Source organism: Oreochromis niloticus, unplaced genomic scaffold, assembly GCF_001858045.2.
Source record: "Oreochromis niloticus isolate F11D_XX unplaced genomic scaffold, O_niloticus_UMD_NMBU tig00007008_pilon, whole genome shotgun sequence".
Classification (NCBI taxonomy): Eukaryota; Metazoa; Chordata; class Actinopteri; order Cichliformes; family Cichlidae; genus Oreochromis; species Oreochromis niloticus.
Window position 1 is genome coordinate 1 of NW_020328306.1, and position 26627 is coordinate 26627.

Below are 26627 nucleotides of genomic sequence, written 5' to 3' on the forward strand. Positions count from 1 at the left end.
CTGACACAAACACACACGCATACTGAATTCACATCTTGCCATACAATGTGATACAGTAACCACTTCTTTCTTTCAGAAAAAAAGAAAATTGGGAGATTCAAAATTTTCCTCACAGTAATGTTTGCATCAGTCTATCAGATGAATCCCTCCAAGTCCAATATTTACATCAGTTACAGTGATAATGCTTGGTGTCTACTTTCAGCACCGCAGTAGAATGCCAGGAATGAATCTCATTGAAATTGTAGTTGCATTTGCTATTTAATTTAATTGTCATGGATGATACACAGACAACCCAACAGCAAACAGAGGAAAACAATGGCTTAAATACACAGAGGGATAAATGAGGGAATAAGACACAGGATGAGAGCACAGCTGCGAGAAATCACAAACAACAAGACCATGGGGAAGGAAAACTGAAAACACTAACATAGTCTAAGGAGCTTAGAAAGAAAACGTCTGGACTTCTTTAGTTGCTTGAAGACGTTCAAGCAAAGTTTAAGTTCTTTTCATCCGAGAAGGTGAAACATCTTCAAGCAACTTCAAGTCCAGACGCTTTCTTTCCAAACTCCTTAGACTACGATGACCTAGATGACTGAGAACCTTCACAGACATGAAAACACTAACATAGCACACAAGACTATCAAGTAAACAGCAACAAGAGACTTTTACAAGACACAGAGTTGACACAGAGACATGACTGACTGGGGAAAATTGGGGAAGATGGAAGAAGAATGACTAGACAGACACGTGGACACAGGGGCAAGGCAAAGTAACAGAAACCTAAAGCTAAGAATATAACACAAGAAGAAACAATAAAGAGAACCAAAACATACATAAGAATAATCAATGAATATAAATGAACAAACACAAAACACTGGGTCACAGACTCAGTACCATGACAGTTAAATGTACAATAATAATACTTCAAATCAGATGACAATGTAGCTGACACTGTGTTTATTAGTGTGTGGTCACCACAAATCTTCATACTGTCATCCATACATGAGTCTTTATGCAAACGATGAAGATAATGAAAGAAACTGTTGAATTGATATGAAATGATTGAATTATATGAAATATTATGGCTTTGTCTGCCAGAGTGTTTTTCTGTAAACTACTTTGAATACTGGCAGTCAGTGAAGTCACTGAAAGGCAAGATTCTATGTTGTTGCCGTAGTTTCCAGAGTTTACTTATAAAGCTCACTTACAGAATTCAGTTAGAAAAGTCAAGCATTTGAAGGGCGCACATTCGAAGGAATATTAACTCAATATTAACTCATTACGGTTTACATTTTCGAGTTTAAAAGTTCTCCGAAATTACAATGAAAAAGGAAACAAGAAAAATTACCACTCCAGCCGATAAGAAAGATTCAGGAGATCAAGGTAAGTAAAATAACAAAATCAAATCCTGGTAAAATCCAAATCCTAGAAATGTTGACACTGTGAATCATTTTTAGAGCAATTGAATCATATGTTTGATTGAAATAGCTTTAATACAAGATGTCTAATCAAAGAAAGGTTACCGGTCTTTTGGTAAAATAATGTAATAAGTTTATTCTTGGACTCAACAGTAAAAACAGACCAACAAGTGTCATCAAGATCTAAGACTTAGTAAACCTAGTATCAATTCGCACTGGTCAGTTTTTTTATCCCAAGAATAAACTTGTGATAATTTAAGCAAAAGCAATTTCAAATTCTTTGCCAAACTGCTTCCAGTCCTGATGTCGGGACTCTTTTTCACCACTGTGTTGTTGTCGTTTATAGATTGTAAGAGCAGGACTGCTAAAAGAAAGGCCAGTCCTGAAAAGAAGACCCAATAAAAAGGAGGAGGGTCGCTGAGCAGGCTGGTCCTTCCACCAGCTCAGATGTGGTCAAAGGAGTGAAGCGCAAGGTTGTGCAAGATGAAGAGGGCACAACAAAGAAAGCAAAGAAGGCTAAACTTCTCCACCATATGAGCGGTGACAAGGAGCAAGCATCCTCCTTGTTGGACTCTGGTAAAGGTAGGCTAATTAGTTGAATAAGGGGGTAGATTAAGTGTGGTTGCTAGGTTTAAGATATTAGTGTTTAGTGTTTGTGTCTATCATCCAGTGAGCTGATGTGCTTTTGGTGTTTTCCACATCTCCAGACTTGAATAACAAACAGGTGTGCGCAAAAAATGGCAAAAGAAGGCCGCGGGAGACAACAGAGAGTCACCCAAGAAAAAAAAAGGAATGTGGACCAGGACAAAAAATCAGTGGCAGACCAAAAACGTAAGTAGCAAGCAGCTTGGGTTTTATATTCAGGGGAAGGGCAAAAGGAACATTTAGGCTACAGAGGAGAGTAATTTGTGTCACAGCTGTAATAAAACAAGATTTGTTGTTTTTTCTGTTCAGGTGAATTCCAAGCCAGATATGCGGAGGAGCACCAGCTCGGAGAAGGAGGCTGCGGAGCAGTGTTTGCTGGCTACCGGATAGAAGATCGTTTTCCAGTAAGTGTTCAGATGATGGTAGTAAGACAGGCAGTAACGCAGATAATGGATAATATCGTAAACTGAGACGTCTGCTGTGTTTCCACCTTTCATTATGTCATACTGAGGAAATGCTCACCAATGCTCTGTGTCTTCTAGGTTGCCATCAAACACATTCCCAAAATAAAGTCTACTGCAAAGTGGCGGTAAGCGTCCAACACTTGAATCAGTTTTACATTACTGGATTGAATGCGGCGTTCCTCATCATCCACTTTGTTGTAATATTTCAGGATGAAAGCGGGAAGAAGCTCTCAGTGGAAGTGGCCATTATGGTTAAACTTGCAGGTGAAGCAGAAGGGTCAGTGGGAATATCTGCACCTGTGTCCTTGCTGGAGTGGTTCGACCTTGGCAAAGAGCTGATCCTGGTGCTGGAGAGACCTGTCCCGCTGTGGACCTGCAAAAATACAAAGCAGAAAATGGAAGAACTTTAACAGAGGACAAGGCCAAGGTAGGTTGACTGGAAGAACCTTAGACTGTACAGCATTCAATCAAGGCAGAAAAGCATGAACTCATTATTGTGTTTGTCATCTTTTCCAGGTCATTCTGAAGCAACTAGTTGATGCTGTAAAGGAACTTGAGGATAAACACATCTTTCATCGGGACATCAAGGGACAAAACATTCTGATTGAGACCGGCTCAGATGTGCCTCGTGTTCGCATCATTGACTTTGGACTGAGCTGCTTTGTTAAACAGCGATCTCTGTATCGCATCTTCTATGGTAACATATTCTGCTCCTGCTTTTCACAGATGGAACAATTTGTGTCTTTTGTTTTAGAAGAAATTGCAATTGTGTCTGTTTGTTAGGCACTCCTCTTCACATCCCTCCCGAGTGGTACATTAGGAGCTGCTACAGGTGTGGACCCACCACGGTGTGGCAAATGGGAGTGGTGTTGTATGAAGCGCTTCATGCACAATACTTTAGTACCGCGAGGTTCCTCACAAAGAAACTGAGCATCAAAAAGCGTCTGTCCACAGGTAAGAAAACTTCACACTTCCAGATTCACTGATGCCTTGGATCACTAGAACTATCATCTTCATCTTTTTGATCTTTTCTTTCTTTCAAGAATGCCGCAATTTCTTGGACGCATGTTTAGCTATAGTCCCGGAGAAGCGCCCAACACTGGAGGAGCTCCAGCTTCACCCCTGGCTAAGATAACACACACAAACACACAATTCACACCTTATCATATAAGTATGATACATTGTAGTAACTTTCTTTCTTTTTTCTGTTGGACAGGAATAGATAGAATGGGTCAATCTTAAAAAATAAATAAATAAAAATTTAGCTTTTTTGGAGTTCCTGTAACCCCCCCAGCCATCCCAGGAAAGGGGATCTCTCTTTGAATGGGCTTTCCCGAGGTTTCTTCCCATCGATCTGGCCCCTGGGGAGTTTTTCCTCGTCTTCATAGAGAGCTTGGGCTGGGTCAGGAGCTCCATCAAAACTGTCTTTATTTGATGACTTTAAAATAAAGATGTGTTTTACTTAAATAAAACTTGTTTAATTCATCTTTGCTGAGGATTCTCCTTCATTACTATTTTGTTTTGTTTTGTTTTTACCCATGGTGCATTTTGACAAATAAGAAAACTGAATCAGGTTAAAGTGTGCACAAAGACAGTCACACTGCAAATGATCTGAAGACTTGCATCTGTTGCTCTAACCCCCAACTAGTTTAGACAGATTTCCTGGTTCTACCAGAGGTTTTTTCCTTCAAGAAGGGAGTTTTTCCTTCCCACTGTTGCTGAGTGTTTGCTCATAGTGGGTTGTAAAAGCATAAAGTTGATAAGAGACATTCATAGCAGAGTTATCACAGCGGGAACTATATAGCTTAAATGTACAATTTCTACAGGACGAATTATAACTTCATTATGTATAAAGCTCCTGTGGATAATTACTCCTATTTGTAACTTTACACAAGAGAAAGTTTGCTGTCACACTATTTATAACAGGTTGGATTTTGTCCTCTGAGTTGAGCCTTTGGTTGCAGTTTATTGAAGAATTTCCTCTAAAGTAGCTGTTGATAAAGATTTCAAGTCCTGTTTATATACAGAAATATGCTTTAGTTCATGTTTTTTTACATGTCTGCCTCAGTGGATCAGTAGAAGATCTGGCACAGGAAACTAGATGATGAAAAAAGGGTACGAATACACATATATATCTATATAGATACAGATATATCTACACACACACACAGGTTGCAATGTAGTATTTTCATTTTTTCTTAGCATTTCTTTAACGTCTTGGTGCAAAAGAATACCTGCATTTGTGTGTAAAGAAATGTTACATATATACTAAAAACAGCTGGAAAAAAGAACTACAAATTTGGAAAGGAATTTATTCATGTTCTTACTCATAGATGGAGTACATGGTTTAAAAAACACTGAGGAAACAGATATGAGGCGGCTGTATCAACATAAAAACATTAATACAGTTAAAAATGAATAAAAAGTTGCACGCTTAAACTTATTTCTCTACAGTTTGTACAATTAATCCATGTAACAATAGGTTCGCTCTTAATATAGTAGTTAATTAAAATATCTTTACATAAAAATACATTTTTAAGTACTCTCCGGTGGAAGTCTGTTGTGGCTTATGTTTCTAAATGACACAACCATAAAGCAGCCCACAGAATATACAAATATGTCCTTGATAAGTGAATGTTGGCTCCCACAATGGCCTGTTAAGTTATTGCAAAATAATTTACTGCATAATATGTCAGATTAGAACATGTTATAAGCACAAAACTGAAGGGGAAACAATAAAAACAAAAATTAAAAAACAAATACTAAATTAAGTTAAAGGATATTTCTTACTATACTATATAATTGTATAATGTTGCGTTTGATTGCAAATGAAAACCCACCAAGAAAAAAGAAAGAAAGAAAAAAGAGAGAATAGAGTTTAATTTATTCAAAACACATTCTTTTCTTTTATTTAAGCTGTAGCGAGATTCAAATGGACAAAAGAGAAAGAAAAATATTACAGATTTGTTTTATTAATCATGAATAAACTTTATTATACACAACTCTAAATTTCAGTTGGTCTTAGTCAGATGTGTTTTTAATTAAATCCTGCAACACTGTGCTCGCTGCCATCACTTTATATCTTAGTGTGCAATTCAAATATATACTTATTACAATATTTTTCCCCCTTAACTCTCAACTCGCGTTTTTAAAATGTCTGTGATCATATTTGTCCGTTGACTTCTGTCTGGGCCTCGAACGATTCATCAGACAGGTTGGCAGCCTCCAACTGATGCTCCAGACTTTCATCATCGCCTCTATTCTGATCAACTCTTATCTTAAACTTAGTGATGAACTCATTACTGGCCAGCGCGCCCTCCTTTTTAGGGCATGTGGGCTTTGATAACAGCCGGCTTTCCAGTCGCTCTGCAAAGAAAATTCACAAAACATTTCTTATTTGGTAAGCTTGTTAACAAATTTTAGTTCAGTTTTGCTGAAAGTTATAGCATGCATCAGGTAAGAAGCAATTGGTTTTTAAAAAGCATATACATCCCCCAAAACATTTTTATTATGTGCATTTTGGAGAATAAAAGATTGTACACAATTTCCCTTTTTAAAGTAAAAAGATTATTAAGTGTAATTCTTACTTATTCAGTAGATTAAAGTATTGAAACATCATTATTCATAAAATATGCACATTACAAAATTAAAGTTATTCAAAATTACTCAAGTACTTACTCCAATACTCACATTATTCAAGTAAATTTAATTTTTGCCAATGTAATGTCACATAAAATCTTAATCTGAATAAGGGTTCTGAACCCCACTGTCACGGCCAGGGGATCAGCAGGCAGTGTTTTTGTTTTTGTTTTTGCTCTCTCTCTCTCTCGCTCTCGCTCTCTCGCTCTCTCTCTCTCGCTCTCGCTCTCTCTCTCTCTCTCGCGCTCTCTCTCGCTCTCTCTCGCGCTCTCTCGCTCTCTCACCCGCCAGGGCGGAACTCATGGTGGGTTCACGCCCTCGGCCCACGCCCCTCTGGAGAGGAAACACCTGGGCCTCATCAGTGCAGCCAGCATTTAAGCCAGGGAGTGGCTTCTTCTCATCGCTGGATTGTTGTGTGTGACTCGCGTCAGTGCTCTGAGCAAGTTCTCTTTTGCTTCCCTGTGCAAAACCTCTAACGTGTGTTTCCTTCTGTACATAGATCCCCTGGACCCGACTCTGCATTCCCCGAGCGGATTCCCTTTTTGTGTGAGTGTTTGGAGAGAGAGTCAGAAGAGGAGCAAGTGTCTTTCCCCTACCTGGATTTCCCCGGAGCCTTTTCCCTGTCACCGCTTTGTATATAGCACTATCCCCTGCACTGTTTGTATATACACCTGGTGGAACTGTAATAAATACTGACTGTGCCTCTGAGTCCTGTGTGTGAGTCCTCAAGCGAACCGTGACACCCACACAGATGAGAGCTTAGCAGTGAAGCTCTCTCTTAAAATTTGAGTTATAAAGTCAGATTTTATCACTGACAGAGATCCATGTTCTTTTAACATAAGAAAGAATATTTGCTGAAATTGACATTAATCCAAGCCCTTAAAACGCCATTTTGGATTAAGCATTTCCTTTTAGAAAAGTCTTCAATGAGCAGGAAGCTCCAGTACTGAAAAGAAGCCAACATCAACTGCTAAACGTGCTAAAAGTAAGTAAGTCCCCGTAGACTCCTATGATCAAAACACATACAGTATAAAAGTTATAGGTTACAGATCTGAAAAGTAAAACAAATGTCAAAGTGCAAAAAGACTTATGGTCCCATAGAAGTCTATTCCATTTGCCTGGAATTAGGTGAACACCTTTGTGACAAATTTAATGGCTCAGTCATTTGTTTCATGTCATATTTAATAAAAGACTGACATGGTGGCATGTTGAATTGTCCATTTTGCATATATTTGGTCATTCTAAGCGTCAGAAGGGGAAAGATCATTCTGGGAATGCCTACTGGCGAAGGATGTGTGACTGACAAGTCCAGTGTGTGAAGTTTAACTACAGTCTAAGGAGCTTGGAAAGAAAAGCATCTGGACTTCTTTAAGTTTCTTGAAGATGTTTCACCTCTCATCTGAGAAGCTTCTTCAGTTCAGAATTTCTTCAGAGAACTGAAGAAGCTTCTTGAATGAGAGGTGAAACGCTCTTCAAGAAACTTAAAGAAGTCCAGATACTTTTCTTTCCAAGCTCCTTAGACTACGATGACCTGAACGACAGAACCTTAACAGACAGTTCTTCCCTTCTGTTCTGTTCCCTTCTGTTTCTGGAAGACACCTTCTTCAAGCAGTGGTACAGGAAGAAGTCTGCATCCTTCAAGAAAAACATGATTTTCATGCAGGACAATGCTCCATCACACGCGTCCAAGTACTCCACAGCGTGGCTGGCAAGAAAGGGTATAAAAGAAGAAAAACTAATGACATGGCCTCCTTGTTCACCTGATCTGAACCCCATTGAGAACCTGTGCTCCATCATCAAATGTGAGATTTACAAGGAGGGAAAACAGTACACCTCTCTGAACAGTGTCTGGGAGGCTGTGGTTGCTGCTGCACGCAATGTTGATGGTGAACAGATCAAAACACTGACAGAATCCATGGATGGCAGGCTTTTGAGTGTCCTTGCAAAGAAAGGTGGCTATATTGGTCGCTGATTTGTTTTTGTTTTTGAATGTCAGAAATGTATATTTGTGAATGTGGAGATGTTATATTGGTTTCACTGGTAAAAATAAATAATTGAAATGGGTATATATTTGTTTTTGTTGAGTTGCCTAATAATTATGCACAGTAATAGTCACCTGCACACACAGATATCCCCCTAAAATAGCTAAAACTAAAAACAAACTAAAAACTACTTCCAAAAACATTCAGCTTTGATATTAATGAGTTTTTGGGTTCATTGAGAACATGGTTGTTGTTCAATAATAAAATTATTCCTCAAAAATACAACTTGCCTAATAATTCTGCACTCCCTATATACTGACTAACCAGCAGCAACACTCTGACTCAGTGTTTCCATCTGTGTTTATTTCCATCTTTACAGTCAGGCATAAACATCTCACAGCAGCTGGAAAAACCAGTGAGCACACTTTAGAGGAAAAAAGTGAAAGTTTCTGTTCAACTGTAAAATATTCTCTGTAATGTAAATTGTTCTGCTCTCTGACAAACCATCAGAGGTGCAGCACGTGTATCATTTGGTGTTTGAAGCAGAAACAAAAGCAAAGAGTTAAAGGAAGACACATTTGAAGAAGAAGGAAAATGAAAACAAGACGTCACTGAGCAACAACCTGACAGAACGAGAGCCAACAGTTTACTATCAGAACTGAGGCTGATCATTAACAGGGAGCAGCAGGTAACAAGGTCAGCAGTGGAGGAAAGTGTGGAAGTAATACTCAGCTTCATATTTGAAGATACTCGAGTATCTTAGCTGCAGGTCTGGAAAAATGGTTTTATTTCCTTTCCCATTGAACATCTCACACAGCCCCTCATCTGTGACCCTTAGCAAACCCACTGGATATCTACCTGTACATAAAGGAGATCAGATCAGTTCCATCTAGACCAGCTGTAACAGGAAAATGCTGCTTACACTTTGATGCATCAGTTTCAGTTTGTCATATAAGACAATATATCAGATTGAGGCATTATTTTCCTGCAGTGAGTAAATCTACTTTGTACTTTACTCTTTTCTTTTAGGTAAAGGGTCTAAACAGTACTTGTACACTGTGGAAATCCCATAAGAACGTCTCCTGAACTCTGAAAAATAACAAAACAAAGACTAAAAGGAGGTCATGGGTGCTGATGATGATGATGATGAAGAGGAGGAGTAGCATGCATTTAAAAAGTGACTGATGTCCTAGAATACAACAGAACAGTTTCTCTACAAACTTATGAAAACATGACAGTCTTGCATTAGTTTGTATTCTTATGATTTCAAAAAACGAGGGAAAAATCTCCTTGAAATCCACAATTCCTTTTTGTTATTTCTTAGTGTGTGACGTATTTTATTGCCTTTATGATTGGTGCAAACAGTTTCCTGATTCATAATGGAAATAGATTTTAGACACAGGAGGAACACGCAGTGATCAGCAGGAGCAGCTTGGAGTCCAGTCTTCTTCACACTGAGGAGGGACATATATGCAGGAACAGTTGTCATAACTGTTACAACCACCAGATGGCGAAAGAGTCCCACTGCAACTTTAAGCCATGAAGGATGTGTCTTGATGTTTGCTTGTGATAAATCTGCTTTATGTGAGTCTTTTTCAGAGAGTAACAGTAATACAAATGTAAAAGGAGCCAGTTTTTATTTCTTTATTTTTAGATGTACTCACTCAGGATCAGTTTGAAACCATTGGTTGAGACAGTATGTAGTTTAAATTTAAATATTCACCTGAAAGCTCTGAATCATTCACCTGAATGAAAAATATATGAACTCTTTAGAATACTGGCTTCTGTTTGTTTGTAAAAAGAGCTTTTAAACTTCAGATAAGATCAAAGATAAGATAAGGCAACTGCTGCATCACAAACAAAGACCTTAAAATAAATAATCATTAATAAATATTTAAAACAAAAGTGAAGAAAAGCTAAACCTGCAAAATTCAAGCACCCAGAAATTACCCTCTGTACTGTGATGTATTATATATATGAAGATGTTTGGGAAGAGGTGCGGTTATTGTTCATAAGATTTGAAGTGATGTTTATTATATGTCTTTAATCAGTAAAGTCTCGCTTTGCTAGAAATAAATAAATAATAAAATTGTAAACATGCAGCTGTATGTTAGAAGTCAAAGGGACCTTAAGTCTTCTGTAAATTGACGGGGATCAAATGAAGGACACGAGTATCTGTTCTTACTCTAATAAATGCTGCTTTAATATCCAACAGACTATTTTCCTTCCTCATCAGCAGTAAACAGCTCGACTCCGTCTGTGCATTTGTGTCCTCCATACTTGTTCACACAGACATCTCAGGCTTGATGCCACGATGCAGTGTAGAAACCTGACAACCCTCTGACTCATGTTCAAATATTCAAGGACATTTCTCAGGATCATGTATGACCCCTTTTTGAAATTTGGACTTTCATTAATAATATTTGTGTTTCTGAATCATTTTTGTGGAGACTTCTGTCCAACGTAGTGTCCAAATGAAGCCTGAAGCTTTTCTTCACCCTCTTGTCAGATGGTCAGCAACAAAACTCTGTTCCAACCAATGTCTGATAAGAGATGAGACACAGCAGCTGAGCAAATGATCATTTCATGCTGAAGACATCCTCAGACAGAATTAAATACATACATAAACACAGCCTGGTGCCAATAACACAGCTAATGACACTGCTGTATCACTGGCTTTACTGATTAAAGACCATATCTGAAGGAAAAATCTTTGAACACAACAGAAAGTGACCTTTTAAACCTGCGACACTGATGCTGCATTCAAGGACCATTAAAAACATCTGAAAGGACTTAAGAACATCAAGAAAATGTGACTTGTTTCTCTGTAATGAAGCTGTTTTAGTGAAGAATATTGAAAGGTCACAGAGCGACTGCTGAATCTTCTGCTCTAAACATGAACTCTGAACTTTGTGATGCTTCAGGAGGAAAACTGCTTCAGTTATTCTCTCAGATTAGTTTCATATTTTCTGCATCAGATTTGAGTGAGATCCTGGAATGAAGACAGAAGAAAAGACTTTGTTCAAAGTTTGATTTATAGTCAAACCTTCCAGTTTATTCACACAATAAAACATCAACACAATATATGAATTCATTCATTAAAATCACAGTTTTTCCTCATTTGTTTGATGATTTTGACAAAAACAAACACAAACACACACACATGGTCTGCCATACTCATAAAGAGAAATGTCGACATTTTTCAATACAAATATTCCAGAAACATTTAGAGGATAGAGAAGTTTACATTTTCATGTGGAGAAATATTTTAGTAAATCAAAATGATGATGAGCAGTGTTAGCCTCCATAAACAGTCACAGGAAAGATCTCCTTTAAAAACTCAGAAACATCAAGAGAACAACTAGAAGATGTGGAGGTACCACCCATAATGTTTGACTGACAGCTGATCTCTGTGCAGAAATGATGGAGAGAAAATAAAATGAAAGTAAAATACAGATTTAAACCCACAATATGAAAGACTTCAGTCTATTTCACTTTAATCAACTCAGCTGTGGCTCCATATTTATAGTAAAGCCAAAGTCCAGCATAGAGCGGCTGAGTGAATGTGGTCTGGACTCTGTGGAGGAGAGTCATGGTTTCAGAGACGCTGTAGAAGGACAAAATACCTGCTCTGTGATCCAGGTACACTCCTACTCTGGAGGAACGAGGACCTGAGACACGAGTTTGGATGTTGTTGTACAAAAATGTATAACTGTTGTTGTTACAATCTAACGCCCAAGATTTGTCATTAAGTCCAAATCTTCATTCATTCACACTCCCTGCTCTGCTGATATTCTTGTATGTGACTGCTACATCAACTCCTCCCCCTCTCCACTCCACCTCCCAGTAACAACGTCCAGTCAGACTCTCTCTACTCAGGACCTGAAACCATCCAGTGAATCTGTCTGGATGATCAGAATAAGACTGTTGTTCCGTTAATGTTACTTTTCTGTTCCCCTCTGATAATAACAGCAGTTTGTTTGCTGTGTTTGGATCCAGTGTGATTTCACATGAATATTTTAAGAATCCAGCTCTGGTCTTTGGCTCTGGTTGTGACAGTAAAACATCCACTTCAGTGACTGTCAGTGAGATGTTTGTCCGTTCCTCTCTCAGAATGTCCTGTAGTTTATCTCTGACCTCTGACACAGCTGCTGTCACATCCTCAAAGTAGCTCAGAGGACGGATATTGATGCTGGATGAGTCTGTAGACTCACTGAGTGCTGACAGTGAGGGGTAGTTGTGTAGAAACTGGATGTGATCCTCTGTGTGTGAGAGCTGCTTCAGCTCAGCATCTTTCCTCTTTACGATCTTTTTATGAAGACACAGAGGCAGAGTTATTATTCATCACTTTAAAGATGATATTCGTTATATGTTCTTCACTCGTTGTCTAGTAAAGTCCAGAGATCGATCTCTCTCTCTCTCTCTCTCTCTCTCTCTCTAGCACAAGATTTAATTAGGCGCCACTAATGTTATCAGGGCTCTGGCTCTTGCTCACATTAACTGTATGAAAGGCCTTTTGGACATCGCTGAGTTCGGTGATGAAGTGTTGAGTATCTTTCAGTTTCTGTTTCAGTTCAGAAGAACTAAAACGAGCATAAAGCATATTCAAATCTCTGTCTGGCTTAAAACCGTCTACAATGATCTGACTGCTGCTCTGGGGATTTTGAAACCCTGATATGGTTTTCATACAAGTCCAGGCAGACCCAAAACGTTTTGCAGCAAATTTGCTTTCAAGAAGCTTTTTGTAGATCTGTTTTGCTTTCAAGAGCTCGATTTTCAAGTCTTTGGTGACTGCCTGAAAGTCAGTAACAGCCCCCTCTTTAAAAGCCTGTCTCTTTTTCCTTAAACAGGATTTGATGCATTTGGTGACCCATGGCTTATTGTTAGGGTACACTTTAGCACGCTTAAGGGGTATAATCATGTCTTTACAAAAACTGCATATGAGCTAACATCCACCAAAGCATCAAGACTGAATAAAAACTTCCCAATCTGTAAATTTAAAACATTCCTGCAAGGTAAGCACAGATTCTTCTGACCACATGATTGATTGATGATAACATAATTTAAGGAGTTGGCCGTCCGACTGCGGTCTGGAGTGTGGGGCCTCCCTGCTGCTGCGGAGTCGGGGCGGTCTGCTTCTCCCCACCGCAGGGAAAAGGGTAACACCACCTGGGTCTGGGTGCAGTTCCCCCCTCCAGGGGCAAGGGTACTGTCAATGGAGAGTTGTATTGGTAGTCAGTATAAGCTTTTAATGATATAAGTTTGCATATGATAGAATACTGTATGTTGACCTTTTGATGACTTAGACTGTTGTCCACTACAAGACTGTTTTATAAATTCTTTCTCACAGCTGAAAAAGCTGTTATTATTTCACTCCTGCCAGGAAGAGGAAGAGCTGGACACTCTTATCTGACGCTCCCTAACAAGAAGAGAGGCTGCGTCCTTCTGAATCTCACAACACACACGCATACACCTAAACCACTCTTATCTTCACTCCCTACACACTAACTTTCCTCTGCCTATGAATAGACGTATTCACTGTTGTATTATTTTTGCATATAAATAAAGACAAGTGCAAGAACAGAGCGCTGATCACAGGGCCCCCACTCTGGTGTGAGCGTTCTGTGACCGCCCTTGCAAGTAAAGATCTACAGTGTGTGTCTCTTCACTCTTAGACTCTCAGCTGAAGAAGTGTCATTTAGAATAAATCTCTTGACATTTATTTTGGTCCTTCGAGCCGGATCAGAAATATCAGAACTGTTATCTGTGACTCTGTTCCAAGGATCCAGAACTGATTCCTGACGCCGTGGGAAGCCAGCACCGAAGTCTGTGCACAGCCCTCTTAGACGAGGCCGAAAGCCCTGGGACGTTTAAATTCGGGTCCAGGCCGGTGTTTTTAGTCTGGTCCACGGCGGTGGGATTCAGTCTGACGATCCGAAACACCAGTGAGACGTCTGAGGGTGAGAGAAACACTATTTTGTAAAACGGCCACGAAGGTTTTAAGAAACGCGTAAAATGAAATGATAAAATAGGTTAAGTTCGCCAAAAGGCCAAAAGAACTAAGTTTAGACCAGTTTCAGAGGTAGCCGAAATTATCTCGTGACAAATTATTAAAGAAACGCGTAAAATAGGTTAAGTTCGCCAAAAAGAACTAAGTTTAGACCAGTTTTAGAGGTAGCCGAAATTATCTCGTGACAAATTATTTAAGAAACGCGTAAAATAGGTTAAGTTCGCCAAAAGGCCAAAAGAACTAAGTTTAGACCAGTTTCAGAGGTAGCTGTTAAATACTTCGTGACAAATTAGCGCGCAAATGTCTATCTGTGTGTATGTGTGTATGTGTCTAGAAGTAAGTTGATTTTACAGCACAATACGCTGCTGAACTACTTCTATTTTATTTGTTTTCTTTGCTTGAGGCTCAAGTACTGGTGACAAATGAGAACGGTTGAGTTTTATCTCGTAAAACTGATACCGCTTCATTTTTTAGAAGTGAAGTAGAAGGGCGTATCAGCAACCACTCTGAAGTCAAGTGTGCCAGTGACAGCCCAGCAAAATCTTTGAAAATGGAGAATAAACGAGCGAAATTAACACCTGATGAGGAATGGTTAGAAAAACAACAAGCCGGAGCAGGAATAATCCAAAAGAAAGGGAGAGGAATGTTTAGTGGAAGAGCAAGAGGTAGAGGCAGGCCTAGATACACACCAAACAGTAATTTTAGTGCTGCATGCTGGGAGTGTGGAAAAAAGGGACACCTTGCACGTGACTGTAAGACACAGAGACACACACCAAACAGTGACTTTAGTACTGCATGCTGGAGGTGTGGAAAAGAGGGACATTTTGTACGTGACTGTAAGAAACAAAGAAGCAGTTCAGACTAGGAAGAACATAATAATCCCTCGTCAAGTAAAAGATTAGAGATCAAAGTTTAAAAAGGGCTGGATACAGACCCAACTGAATACATATAAACATAAGAGGAATAAAGTGGAATAAACAAAATGTTAAATTAAATTAGAGCTTATCTCTACTGTATTCAAACTAATAAAAGCAAGGATAACAACCTGTAAACTGGTATTAACAATGAAACATAGTTAGGATGAAGACCGTGCCCAGAATGAATAGAATGAAAGAAAATACATAACTCACACAAACACATATTAAATGAAATAGAGAGATGCATAAGGTATATTAAGGTTTTGTCATTGTTCAGCCAAGGAAAGTGTGTGAAAAGGAAAATGTCTCCAGCTTGGGAAAGGGTGAAACTGCAGATCACCCCCATCCCTCGATGGATGCAAAATAAAATATAAATAAAATATTGTAATATACTATTGCTGTTATATAAAAAGATAATAACATTAATAATGAAATAATATTAATATGAAGAGGCACCTCAGTCAGCTATGATGTGAGGTGGATAATTGTTAAAAGTAGTCTGCATCAAGCTTAAGGTTGCTCAAATTCAGTATAATGACATATGAGATGAAGAAAATAAAGAAAATATCTAAACTAATCAAGTGCATAGAGGCACTTGACCTGCACGAAAACCTGTCATCCTAGATGAGACATTGCTGAAATATAGAGCACACATACATGCAATGAAGAACAGCTTACACTACAGCACACACTATACATGTGCCTATATCCCTCATTAGTGTTAAAACAGGAAAAACTTAATAGTTTTGTTATCAAATGCTGAAGTTTACCCACTACTAACAAATAAACTCTCTGGGTTGCAGGACAACAACTTCAAAAAGAAAGAGACTGGTATGACCAACCAGTGATGAAACAACAAATTTAGTGGTTAAGAGTCAAATGGTGAGATGTTTTCTGCTGATTGAATCATACAAGTGATTACTGAAGGAAGGAAAATTCCTTTTTTGTGCTTTTAAACGTGATCTTACGAATTTTAATATCTACCTGTGTTGTCCTGTCAACTTGGTGGGTTATGAGTTAATTATATTGTGAGGAAAAACAAAAAAGGGGGAGAGAAGGCTGACACAGGGCCTGGCCCGGTGTTTCTCCCCTCTCTGAATAACACAGCCAATACAACATCATTTTCCTGTTCGTCTGTTTTTGTTTTGTTTTTGTTTTTTCTCTTTATGTTTAATTACAGGCTGCTTTGCCGGTCCTGAAAGCCGAAGCTGACCTGGACTCCTGCTCTCCCCTCTACCATCTCTGACCCTGACCCTGACCAAATGCTGCAGCAGCTGGACCCATAACAACAATCTAAAAATGTCAACAGTGCTACAGGAAAGCAATCTCATGCAGCAGAGACGGAGAGCGTTAAATCCAAGGCCCGTTTCACTACACGGGGGAGATTTACAGACAGCTTCAGCTGACAGAGCTGTGACGAGACGCCCATTAAGCCCGAATGAAAAGTAAGGCCGAGCAAAAGAATGCTGACCTTGATAACTCTGCATTAACACTGTGCAGGACAGTGACGGACCAACACGGATGATCGGGCAGCAGAAGAAAGGGCGTGCCAGAGACAGGAGGAGCAACTGAGGTCAAAAGGCACCTCAGAATAGACAAAACACAGAAGAAGATGCAGGTTTCACCTGCGGTGAGCATGGACACTGGAGAAAGGACTGCCCCAATTGGGGCCAGGACCAGGACAGACTGAACTTTGAGCAGCAGCAGCAATGGTCGCAACCGGACTGAAAAGGAGGAGGGCAGGACCCCAGGGCACGCTTCACGCCGTGGTTTACCCAAAACACCAGAACAGGAAAGTGATAAACACGCCAACATACACAAACATACACATCTACACACACTGACTCAGAATGAAGAGAAACACACACCTGAACAGACGTACACTTGTTGATTGAGTGAGAAATGACACACACACACATCAGACAATGTACACTCATCAAACATGACTGATGCCCTGAACGCCTTGAGACAGATCCAGCAGGCCCAAAATCAGGATTATGTAAATAATACAAGTGACTGCTAAAAAGACTACTACTGCCTTTTCACTGTGCAATACTTTTTGTTAAAAACCAACGGTGCAATAGACTTCAATACTTGAAATACTTGAAATACTTGCAATTCCTTTGTATTCTTATTCTTATTTATTCTATTTATCCCTTTTTGTATTTTTATTTTTATTTTGTGTTTTTGTAACATGTATCCTGCCATGTCTAAAACTCATGATTAACCGTATAATTGTTTCCACTGTTGCTGCATACATAGCCGTGACAAATGATGATGATGATGACTCCGACCTGTTGGAACATGAAGACTTTGTGTGATTAATGATGATGTGACAGAAAATGTACAACAAGATGTTACATACTGATATCTCACTTCAAAGTTATACTGACAACAGGAGGGAATGTCAATGGAGAGTTGTATTGGTAGTCAGTATAAGCTTTTAATGATATAAGTTTGCATATGATAGAATACTGTATGTTGACCTTTTGATGACTTAGACTGTTGTCCACTACAAGACTGTTTTATAAATTCTTTCTCACAGCTGAAAAAGCTGTTATTATTTCACTCCTGCCAGGAAGAGGAAGAGCTGGACACTCTTATCTGACGCTCCCTAACAAGAAGAGAGGCTGCGTCCTTCTGAATCTCACAACACACACGCATACACCTAAACCACTCTTATCTTCACTCCCTACACACTAACTTTCCTCTGCCTATGAATAGACGTATTCACTGTTGTATTATTTTTGCATATAAATAAAGACAAGTGCAAGAACAGAGCGCTGATCACAGGGCCCCCACTCTGGTGTGAGCGTTCTGTGACCGCCCTTGCAAGTAAAGATCTACAGTGTGTGTCTCTTCACTCTTAGACTCTCAGCTGAAGAAGTGTCATTTAGAATAAATCTCTTGACAGGTACCCAGACCCGGTTCGTAGAGTACGCTTGGGGAGTGTGATCGTGTGTACAGCGTCTCTTTATGTTTGTCTCCACGTTGGTTGAGTGTGGAGTAAGTGCATATGAGAGCATGAGGGTGGGAATGGATGTTTGTATCTGTGTCTGTGCCTGTATGTCTGTGTCTATATGTCAGGTTGGGTATCAGACGCCACCTCTCTGGGGACATCTCAGGCCCTCCAAGGTTTGGAGGCCTATCTCCCCCCACCACCACTTCCCCTGCCAGTGGCGGACTCCCTCAGACATCGGTGCGTTGGTGGTTCTTTGTGTCTGGGGATGGGCGTCCAGGTACACACCGGCTCACTCCTTGGCGGCCGCTTATCGGGCCTGGAGCCTGGGGCTCGCTCGGGCCACTTCGGAGGTGGGGTGCCCCCGGCCTCTCGGCCTGGGGCTCGGTCACTCAGGCACAGCTGGCTGCCGGCGGAGCTCACGGGCGCGTCACTGCAACCCCCCCCCTGGCTTCTGCTCCGCGGCTGCTGAGTGACCCCTCATCTGGGACTCTCCTCAGCTCTTTCTGGGACAGTGGCGCGGCTGCCCCTCTGTTGGTCTTCCTTGGTCTCTTGTGTTCTGAGGGCTTCTGGATGTCTGGAGTTTTGATCTCCTCCATACCTGCTTCATGCCCTGGAGGACGGGGCTGTGGCTCCCCACACCCTCTAGCAGATCATTACATGAAGGAACCTTTTAAAAAAACAAGCGCGTCCATGCTCACAGGTGTACACACGGGGACTCACATACACAAACTACACCCTTTTTGGCTCCTACCTCAAAGCACACTGTGTGCTGTCGATCTTACGTGCTGCTCAATAATGTTTAATATTTAGTATTTACTGTCATATTCCCATATATCATTGTGATGTTGTTTATTCTATTACTCTTGTTTTCTTCTGCTTGTTTTCTTTTTTCTTTCTCAACAGGTGATCCAGGTGATCGATACATGCATTTTTTTTTCTTTTCTTTTTTTCTGCCCATTCTGTTGGTTTTTGTTTTTTGCCCTTCTCCCCCGTCCCTCTTCTCAGCTGTTTCTCTTTCCCTCTTTCTTTCTCCCCTTCTTTCCCCCAGTCAAGTCTGTCCCGTATTCAGCAAGTGAAAATAAAATAAACAATAAAAGGTGAATCAAATGGACCATTACGGCAAGGCTGGGATGGTCAATTTGGTAAAGTAAATCCGTTGGGCATCTTTCTTTGCCTTTAGACAATAATTCTGATGGCAAAAGAGCCAAACGGGACAGGCAAAAAGAAGAAAAAATAAAATAAAAAATAAAAAAAGATGATAACATAATTTTTTCACCCCCCAAAAATTCATGTTCAAAGCAACATATCAGCCCGATATCACACAGAACTGTCACATGACATCAAACACAAGCTGTCAGCTCTGCAGAGTGGGCAATCATAATGAAGCAGTTCATTATAAGCTGCAGACTCAAGCTGCTCTTCATATATTTGTCCACCAGATGTCACCAAAGAGGACTGTGATGAAAGCTTCGAGTAATGAACCGTTTTTCATTACAAGCTTGGCCAACTGACTACAATCTACAATAAACTAATATGGCTTTTCAATCCTCTCTTCAATCACTTGGTACCACCAGGAACCTTTAAATGGGCACTCAAGCTGCCTGGAGACTGATTTGTCGTGCACATCAGAGAAACCACAGGTAAGACAATCTTATCCAAAAGGTCAGTGTAACAGTATTGTTTTCCACCAGCTTAACCAAACTTCCCACACTAACTGAAATTTCTTTTCTCAGGCAAACATTAAACAGCAGCAGCTGGAAAACTGGAAAACCTAAAGCCAAATAATCAATAAAACATAACAAACTTTTGTATGAGTGAGTATTGATAAACTGAGCATAATTAAACCTCAGTGAAACCACATATAAGTTCTGGTAACTGGCACATATTTATGTTTAATATGTTGTTTTATATTTTGATCAGTTTCAGGTGTTTGTGCGACTGTGTTAACCATCAGTAAAACCACATATAAATCACACTTCTGTGTTTAACAATTACAACACTTGATGCTGTTTTTCTGATTCAGGATTATGTGTGTGATGAGTTGGCCACACAGTTCTTATCTTTCTGCTTCAGACACACACAAAACTGCCGAGGTTGAAGCTGGCTTCAGTCTCTTTCTACCCCAGGTCTCACCACATTTCCAAAATGTAAACTCTGAGTCTCATAAGAAATGTGGTTCAAAAAGATGTGCTGATCTATGAATGCATCCTTACTGAAAGCTAAAGATGTCCAGCAGACAAAAACAGCAGCTGAATGAACAGTTATCATGAGCGAGTGTACAAACACTATCACAGGAAATAACAGAAATAAACTGTAGTTTCCATTTATACCTGTAGTATTTTTTCAGCATCTTCCAATATGTCCAAATATGATTTCATTGTATCTTAAACAAATACAAACTTCTTTCTTTTCCCAGAATTTAGACAAATGAACAAAAAATAAATGATTATTTATTTAGGTATTAAAATAGGAAAAATCAGTTTAAATTAGAGTACCATTAAAACAAGAAATTAGCACAGAAATGCCAAAAGACAAAAACAGAACAATAAAGTGTCATTAAAAATGATTCAAAAACAGTTGTAGGAGCAGTTTTATGAACCATGTTCTGTTAATACAGGGAGTGCAGAATTATTAGGCAAATGAGTATTTTGTCCACATCATCCTCTTCATGCATGTTGTCTTACTCCAAGCTGTATAGGCTCGAAAGCCTACTACCAATTAAGCATATTAGGTGATGTGCATCTCTGTAATGAGAAGGGGTGTGGTCTAATGACATCAACACCCTATATCAGGTGTGCATAATTATTAGGCAACGTCCTTTCCTTTGGCAAAATGGGTCAAAAGAAGGACTTGACAGGCTCAGAAAAGTCAAAAATAGTGAGATATCTTGCAGAGGGATGCAGCAGTCTCAAAATTGCAAAGCTTCTGAAGCGTGATCATCGAACAATCAAGCGTTTCTTTCAAAATAGTCAACAGGGTCACAAGAAGCGTGTGGAAAAACCAAGGCGCAAAATAACTGCCCATGAACTGAGAAAAGTCAAGCGTGCAGCTGCCAAGATGCCACTTGCCACCAGTTTGGCCATATTTCAGAGCTGCAACATCACTGGAGTGCCCAAAAGCACAAGGTGTGCAATACTCAGAGACATGGCCGAGGTAAGAAAGGCTGAAAGACGACCACCACTGAACAAGACACACAAGCTGAAACGTCAAGACTGGGCCAAGAAATATCTCAAGACTGATTTTTCTAAGGTTTTATGGACTGATGAAATGAGAGTGAGTCTTGATGGGCCAGATGGATGGGCCCGTGGCTGGATTGGTAAAGGGCAGAGAGCTCCAGTCCGACTCAGATGCCAGCAAGGTGGAGGTGGAGTACTGGTTTGGGCTGGTATCATCAAAGATGAGCTTGTGGGGCCTTTTCGGGTTGAGGATGCACAACAGGTGTATCTAACAAAATGTGGCCAGTGAGTGTACATGGTACTTTTTAAATGGACAAAATGAACTGCACTGGCAGCTGCCCAGTGCCACTATGAATTAGTTAAATAATCACTACCATGGATAGTTTGGTGCATGATGTAATTAAATAAATATTACAAAAAAGATTCTTATAGCCCTCACTTACCTTGATAATGTTTTCAATCTCTAAGTCCTGTTTGTCTTTTTCTGTCTTCTCCGTCTCATGGATAGTCAAGTCATCAGATTGGCTGCCCCTGCTGCTGCAGCTGCTGCGGGCGCTCCCGCTGCGTTCCCGCTGACTGTTTTCCCGCTGGATCCGTCTCTTCAGTTTGAGTTCATGGTGAAGGGAAGACTTTCCCTCACTCTGAAGACGGAGGGCAGTTTGAATGGCTGAATACCAGATGTAAAATCTTGGGTGTACTTTCCGAGTCAGACTGAATAGGATGGGTTATCTTAAAAAAATGAGGACTGGTGTAGCTTTACAGAGTAATTGAATGCATGTTTCAGAAAATATGTTAATCCCTTTTGGATAAAGTGGCTGACTGACCTCCACCTGCCGGAGCACCTCTCTGAGGGTTCAGTAGCCGATGCCATCAGCTCAGTATGGAACGCACCACTGACTGGGAGAGTTTTGGTCCGCATGAACTTTAGGCGCCGAGAGTTTTCCTGGAGGAAATCCAGAGCCTGAGAAGTCAAAGAAGACAGCAGAAATGACAAGAGCAGCTCTAACAACTTTTTGATGGTTGAGAGAAGACAGAAAAGAGAACACAATAGATTCACGGTATATTAAAGCAGCAAGAATATATGAATGCATTACCTGCTGGTGCCCTGCAATAACCCTGCCATCTGGAAACAGGTAGTTGGCCACAGAGCACACAGGATTCTCCATCCCCAGACTCTTGCAGTGCTCTTTTGCCTGCAGACAGGCATAATTATACTGATCCTGAGGTCTACCAATGACTGACAGCATCCCACTGGGAACCAGTTCTGAGGCCTTCTGCATAGTCTCCGCTCGCACCAGGCTGAGATGCAGGTGAAGAAAAAGGAGGCTGAACAACAGAAGAAGAGGATCAGGGAGCTGGAGCTGACACAGCAGCAGCTGGAAGTTGCCCTTAATATGGAGATCCAGGCTCGGCTGGAGGAGGAGAGGGCCAGACTGGAGCTTGAGCGGTAAAAATGGATTTCTAACTCTTATTATGGCCCTTTATTATTTTATTTGTGATGGAGATCTGATATATCCATGAGAAGTATTAACATTTTCAATTGCTTCTTCCCTTTTTCCCCTCCTTCAGGTTGCTGCAGGCTGAAGATGAAAAGAGGAAACATTTCCAGCTCCTCCAGGAGCAGCAACGTACAATGCAAAACCTCAGCCCCATACAGGAGCTGTCAGATGGCAGTCCCGATGAGGACACCCCCTCAGCCCTCAACTCTGCCTCTCAGGAGCTCCAGGATCTGCAGGCATCTCGCCAAAGAAGCCACCAGCGTCTGGAGGTGAACAAGTTTGTTTTGACTGGCTTTGTGAGCAGCATCTTATTTAGTGCTCTTCTAAAACAACACTGAGGATGCCTGCATGATTTTTGTTTCCAGGAGGTTCAGGAGAGGCTGAGGAATGCCAGTCAACATGTACGGCACTGGAACATCCAGCTGAACCGACTGATGACCCCCATTACTCCTGCAGGTGCCGTATTCACTTTGACTCTTTGCAGCACAGACTTCTGGAACAGAGTGTTAGTATAGTTAATAACAGTGTAGACCATATAATCTGTCAGATAATTGCATTAAAATGCTACAAAAGGCACCTACCCCAAACATGTCAAGAGATTCATTCAGTGACTTGAATGAAAGAATCTGACTCACCTCAAGTTAATTAAAATTAAAACTAAATCTTATTATGATTTAAACACGGAAATCTTAAAACGAAAAATAACCGCATGCACAGTTGTTACAGGCTGCAAACATGTTTTATACTGCTTTGAAGTCTGGGACAGCATCATAAGAGACATAACTGATCTCACCGTAGTCCCACGAAGACTCAAGATGAGTGTTTTCACGACTGCCATGTTGGTGTTTTGAAATCAGGCATGATGAATGAAGGGAAGAACTGTCTGTTAAGGTTCTCAGTCGTTCAGGTCATCGTAGTCTAAGGAGCTTGGAAAGAAAAGCATCTGGACTTCTTTAAGTTTCTTGAAGAGCGTTTCACCTCTCATTCAAGAAGCTTCTTCAGTTCTCTGAAGAAATTCTGAACTGAAGAAGCTTCTCAGATGAGAGGTGAAACATCTTCAAGAAACTTAAAGAAGTCCAGATGCTTTTCTTTCCAAGCTCCTTAGACTGTAGTTAAACTTCACACACTGGACTTGTCAGTCACACATCCTTCGCCAGTAGGCATTCCCAGAATGATCTTTCCCCTTCTGACGCTTAGAATGACCAAATATGTGCAAAATGGACAATTCAACATGCCACCATGTCAGTCTTTTATTAAATATGACATGAAACAAATGACTGAGCCATTAAATTTGTCACAAAGGTGTTCACCTAATTCCAGGCAAATGGAATAGACTTCTATGGGACCATAAGTCTTTTTGCACTTTGACATTTGTTTTACTTTTCAGATCTGTAACCTATAACTTTTATACTGTATGTGTTTTGATCATAGGAGTCTACGGGGACTTACTTACTTTTAGCACGTTTAGCAGTTGATGTTGGCTTCTTTTTCAGTACTGGAGCTTCCTGCTCATTGAAGACTTTTCTAAAAGGAAATGCTTAATCCAAAATGGCGTTTTAAGGGCTTGGATTAATGTCAATTTCAGCAAATATTCTTTCTTATGTTAAAAGAACATGGATCTCTGTCAGTGATAAAATCTGACTTTATAACTCCAATTTTAAGAGAGAGCTTCACTGCTAAGCTCTCATCTGTGTGGGTGTCACGGTTCGCTTGAGGACTCACACGCAGGACTCAGAGGCACAGTCAGTATTTATTACAGTTCCACCAGGTGTTTATACAAACAGTGCAGGGGATAGTGCTATATACAAAGCGGTGACAGGGAAAAGGCTCCGGGGAAATCCAGGTAGGGGAAAGACACTTGCTCCTCTTCTGACTCTCTCTCCACTCACACAAAAAGGGAATCCGCTCGGGGAATGCAGAGTCGGGTCCAGGGGATCTATGTACAGAAGGAAACACACGTTAGAGGTTTTGCACAGGGAAGCAAAAGAGAACTTGCTCAGAGCACTGACGCGAGTCACACACAACGATCCAGCGATGAGAAGAAGCCACTCCCTGGCTTAAATGCTGGCTGCACTGATGAGGCCCAGGTGTTTCCTCTTCAGAGGGGCGTGGGCCGAGGGCGTGAACCCACCATGAGTTCCGCCCTGGCGGGTGAGAGAGAGAGCAAGAGAGCGAGAGCGAGAGAGAGAGCAAAAACAAAAACAAAAGCACTGCCTGCTGATCCCCTGGCCGTGACAGTGGGGTTCAGAACCCTCATTCAGATTAAGATTTTATGTGACATTACATTGGCAAAAATTAAATTTACTTGAATAATGTGAGTATTGGAGTAAGTACTTGAGTAATTTTTGAATAACTTTAATTTTGTAATGTGCATATTTTATGAATGATGTTTCAATACTTTAATCTACTGAATAAGTAAGAATTAGACTTAATAATCTTTGTACACAATTTCCCTTTTTAAAGTAAAATCTTTTATTCTCCAAAATGCACATAATAAAAATGTTTTGGGGAATGTATATGCTTTTTAAAAACCAATTGCTTCTTACCTGATGCATGCTATAACTTTCAGCAAAACTGAACTAAAATTTGTTAACAAGCTTACCAAATAAGAAATGTTTTGTGAATTTTCTTTGCAGAGCGACTGGAAAGCCGGCTGTTATCAAAGCCCACATGCCCTAAAAAGGAGGGCGCGCTGGCCAGTAATGAGTTTATCACTAAGTTTAAGATAAGAGTTGATCAGAATAGAGGCGATGATGAAAGTCTGGAGCATCAGTTGGAGGCTGCCAACCTGTCTGATGAATCGTTCGAGGCCCAGACAGAAGTCAACGGACAAATATGATCACAGACATTTTAAAAACGCGAGTTGAGAGTTAAGGGGGAAAAATATTGTAATAAGTATATATTTGAATTGCACACTAAGATATAAAGTGATGGCAGCGAGCACAGTGTTGCAGGATTTAATTAAAAACACATCTGACTAAGACCAACTGAAATTTAGAGTTGTGTATAATAAAGTTTATTCATGATTAATAAAACAAATCTGTAATATTTTCTTCTCTTTGTCCATTTGAATCTCGCTACAGCTTAAATAAAAGAAAAGAATGTGTTTTGAATAAATTAAACTCTATTCTCTCTTTTTTCTTTCTTTCTTTTTTCTTGGTGGGTTTTCATTTGCAATCAAACGCAACATTATACAATTATATAGTATAGTAAGAATTATCCTTTAACTTAATTTAGTATTTGTTTTTTAATTTTTGTTTTTTGTTTCCCCTTCAGATTTGTGCTTATAACATGTTCTAATCTGACATATTATGCAGTAAATTATTTTTGCAATAACTTAACAGGCCATTGTGGGAGCCAACATTCACTTATCAAGGACATATTTGTATATTCTGTGGGCTGCTTTATGGTTGTGTCATTTAGAAACATAAGCCACAACAGACTTCCACCGGAGAGTACTTAAAAATGTATTTTTATGTAAAGATATTTTAATTAACTACTATATTAAGAGCGAACCTATTGTTACATGGATTAATTGTACAAACTGTAGAGAAATAAGTTTAAGCGTGCAACTTTATTCATTTTTAACTGTATTAATGTTTTTATGTTGATACAGCCGCCTCATATCTGTTTCCTCAGTGTTTTTTAAACCATGTACTCCATCTATGAGTAAGAACATGAATAAATTCCTTTCCAAATTTGTAGTTCTTTTTTCCAGCTGTTTTTAGTATATATGTAACATTTCTTTACACACAAATGCAGGTATTCTTTTGCACCAAGACGTTAAAGAAATACTAAGAAAAATGAAAATACTACATTGCAACCTGTGTGTGTGTGTAGATATATCTGTATCTATATAGATATATATGTGTATTCGTACCCTTTTTCATCATCTAGTTTCCTGTGCCAGATCTT

The 26627-nt window shown here is 39.9% G+C and overlaps 1 protein-coding gene and 4 long non-coding RNA genes across 5 annotated transcripts; all 5 read left to right on the top strand.

Annotated features, from left to right (window-relative positions):
• The first annotated feature begins 1172 nt into the window (after positions 1 to 1172).
• On the top strand, positions 1173 to 4012 carry LOC112845357 (uncharacterized). The gene is made up of 9 exons (XR_003218175.1): positions 1173 to 1383; positions 1765 to 2000; positions 2126 to 2249; positions 2373 to 2467; positions 2606 to 2652; positions 2737 to 2954; positions 3044 to 3224; positions 3311 to 3481; positions 3571 to 4012. It is a non-coding gene; the product is annotated as an uncharacterized LOC112845357 (long non-coding RNA).
• Positions 4013 to 4324: 312 nt separating this feature from the next.
• Positions 4325 to 6874, top strand: LOC109200526 (uncharacterized). Its single transcript, XR_002060686.2, has 2 exons — positions 4325 to 4642; positions 6506 to 6874. It is a non-coding gene; the product is annotated as an uncharacterized LOC109200526 (long non-coding RNA).
• Positions 6875 to 8864: 1990 nt separating this feature from the next.
• On the top strand, positions 8865 to 9617 carry LOC112845363 (uncharacterized). Its single transcript, XR_003218179.1, has 2 exons — positions 8865 to 8917; positions 9178 to 9617. It is a non-coding gene; the product is annotated as an uncharacterized LOC112845363 (long non-coding RNA).
• Positions 9618 to 13868: 4251 nt separating this feature from the next.
• Positions 13869 to 14716, top strand: LOC109200525 (uncharacterized). Its single transcript, XR_002060685.2, has 2 exons — positions 13869 to 14180; positions 14372 to 14716. It is a non-coding gene; the product is annotated as an uncharacterized LOC109200525 (long non-coding RNA).
• Positions 14717 to 22488: 7772 nt separating this feature from the next.
• On the top strand, positions 22489 to 25738 carry LOC109200523 (differentially expressed in FDCP 6 homolog). The gene is made up of 4 exons (XM_019356125.2): positions 22489 to 22660; positions 22783 to 22981; positions 23078 to 23168; positions 25349 to 25738. The coding sequence occupies exons 1-4, from the start codon at positions 22518 to 22520 to the stop codon at positions 25549 to 25551; spliced, it is 636 nt and encodes a 211-aa protein (XP_019211670.1). The 5' UTR covers positions 22489 to 22517; the 3' UTR covers positions 25552 to 25738.
• Positions 25739 to 26627: the final 889 nt, after the last annotated feature.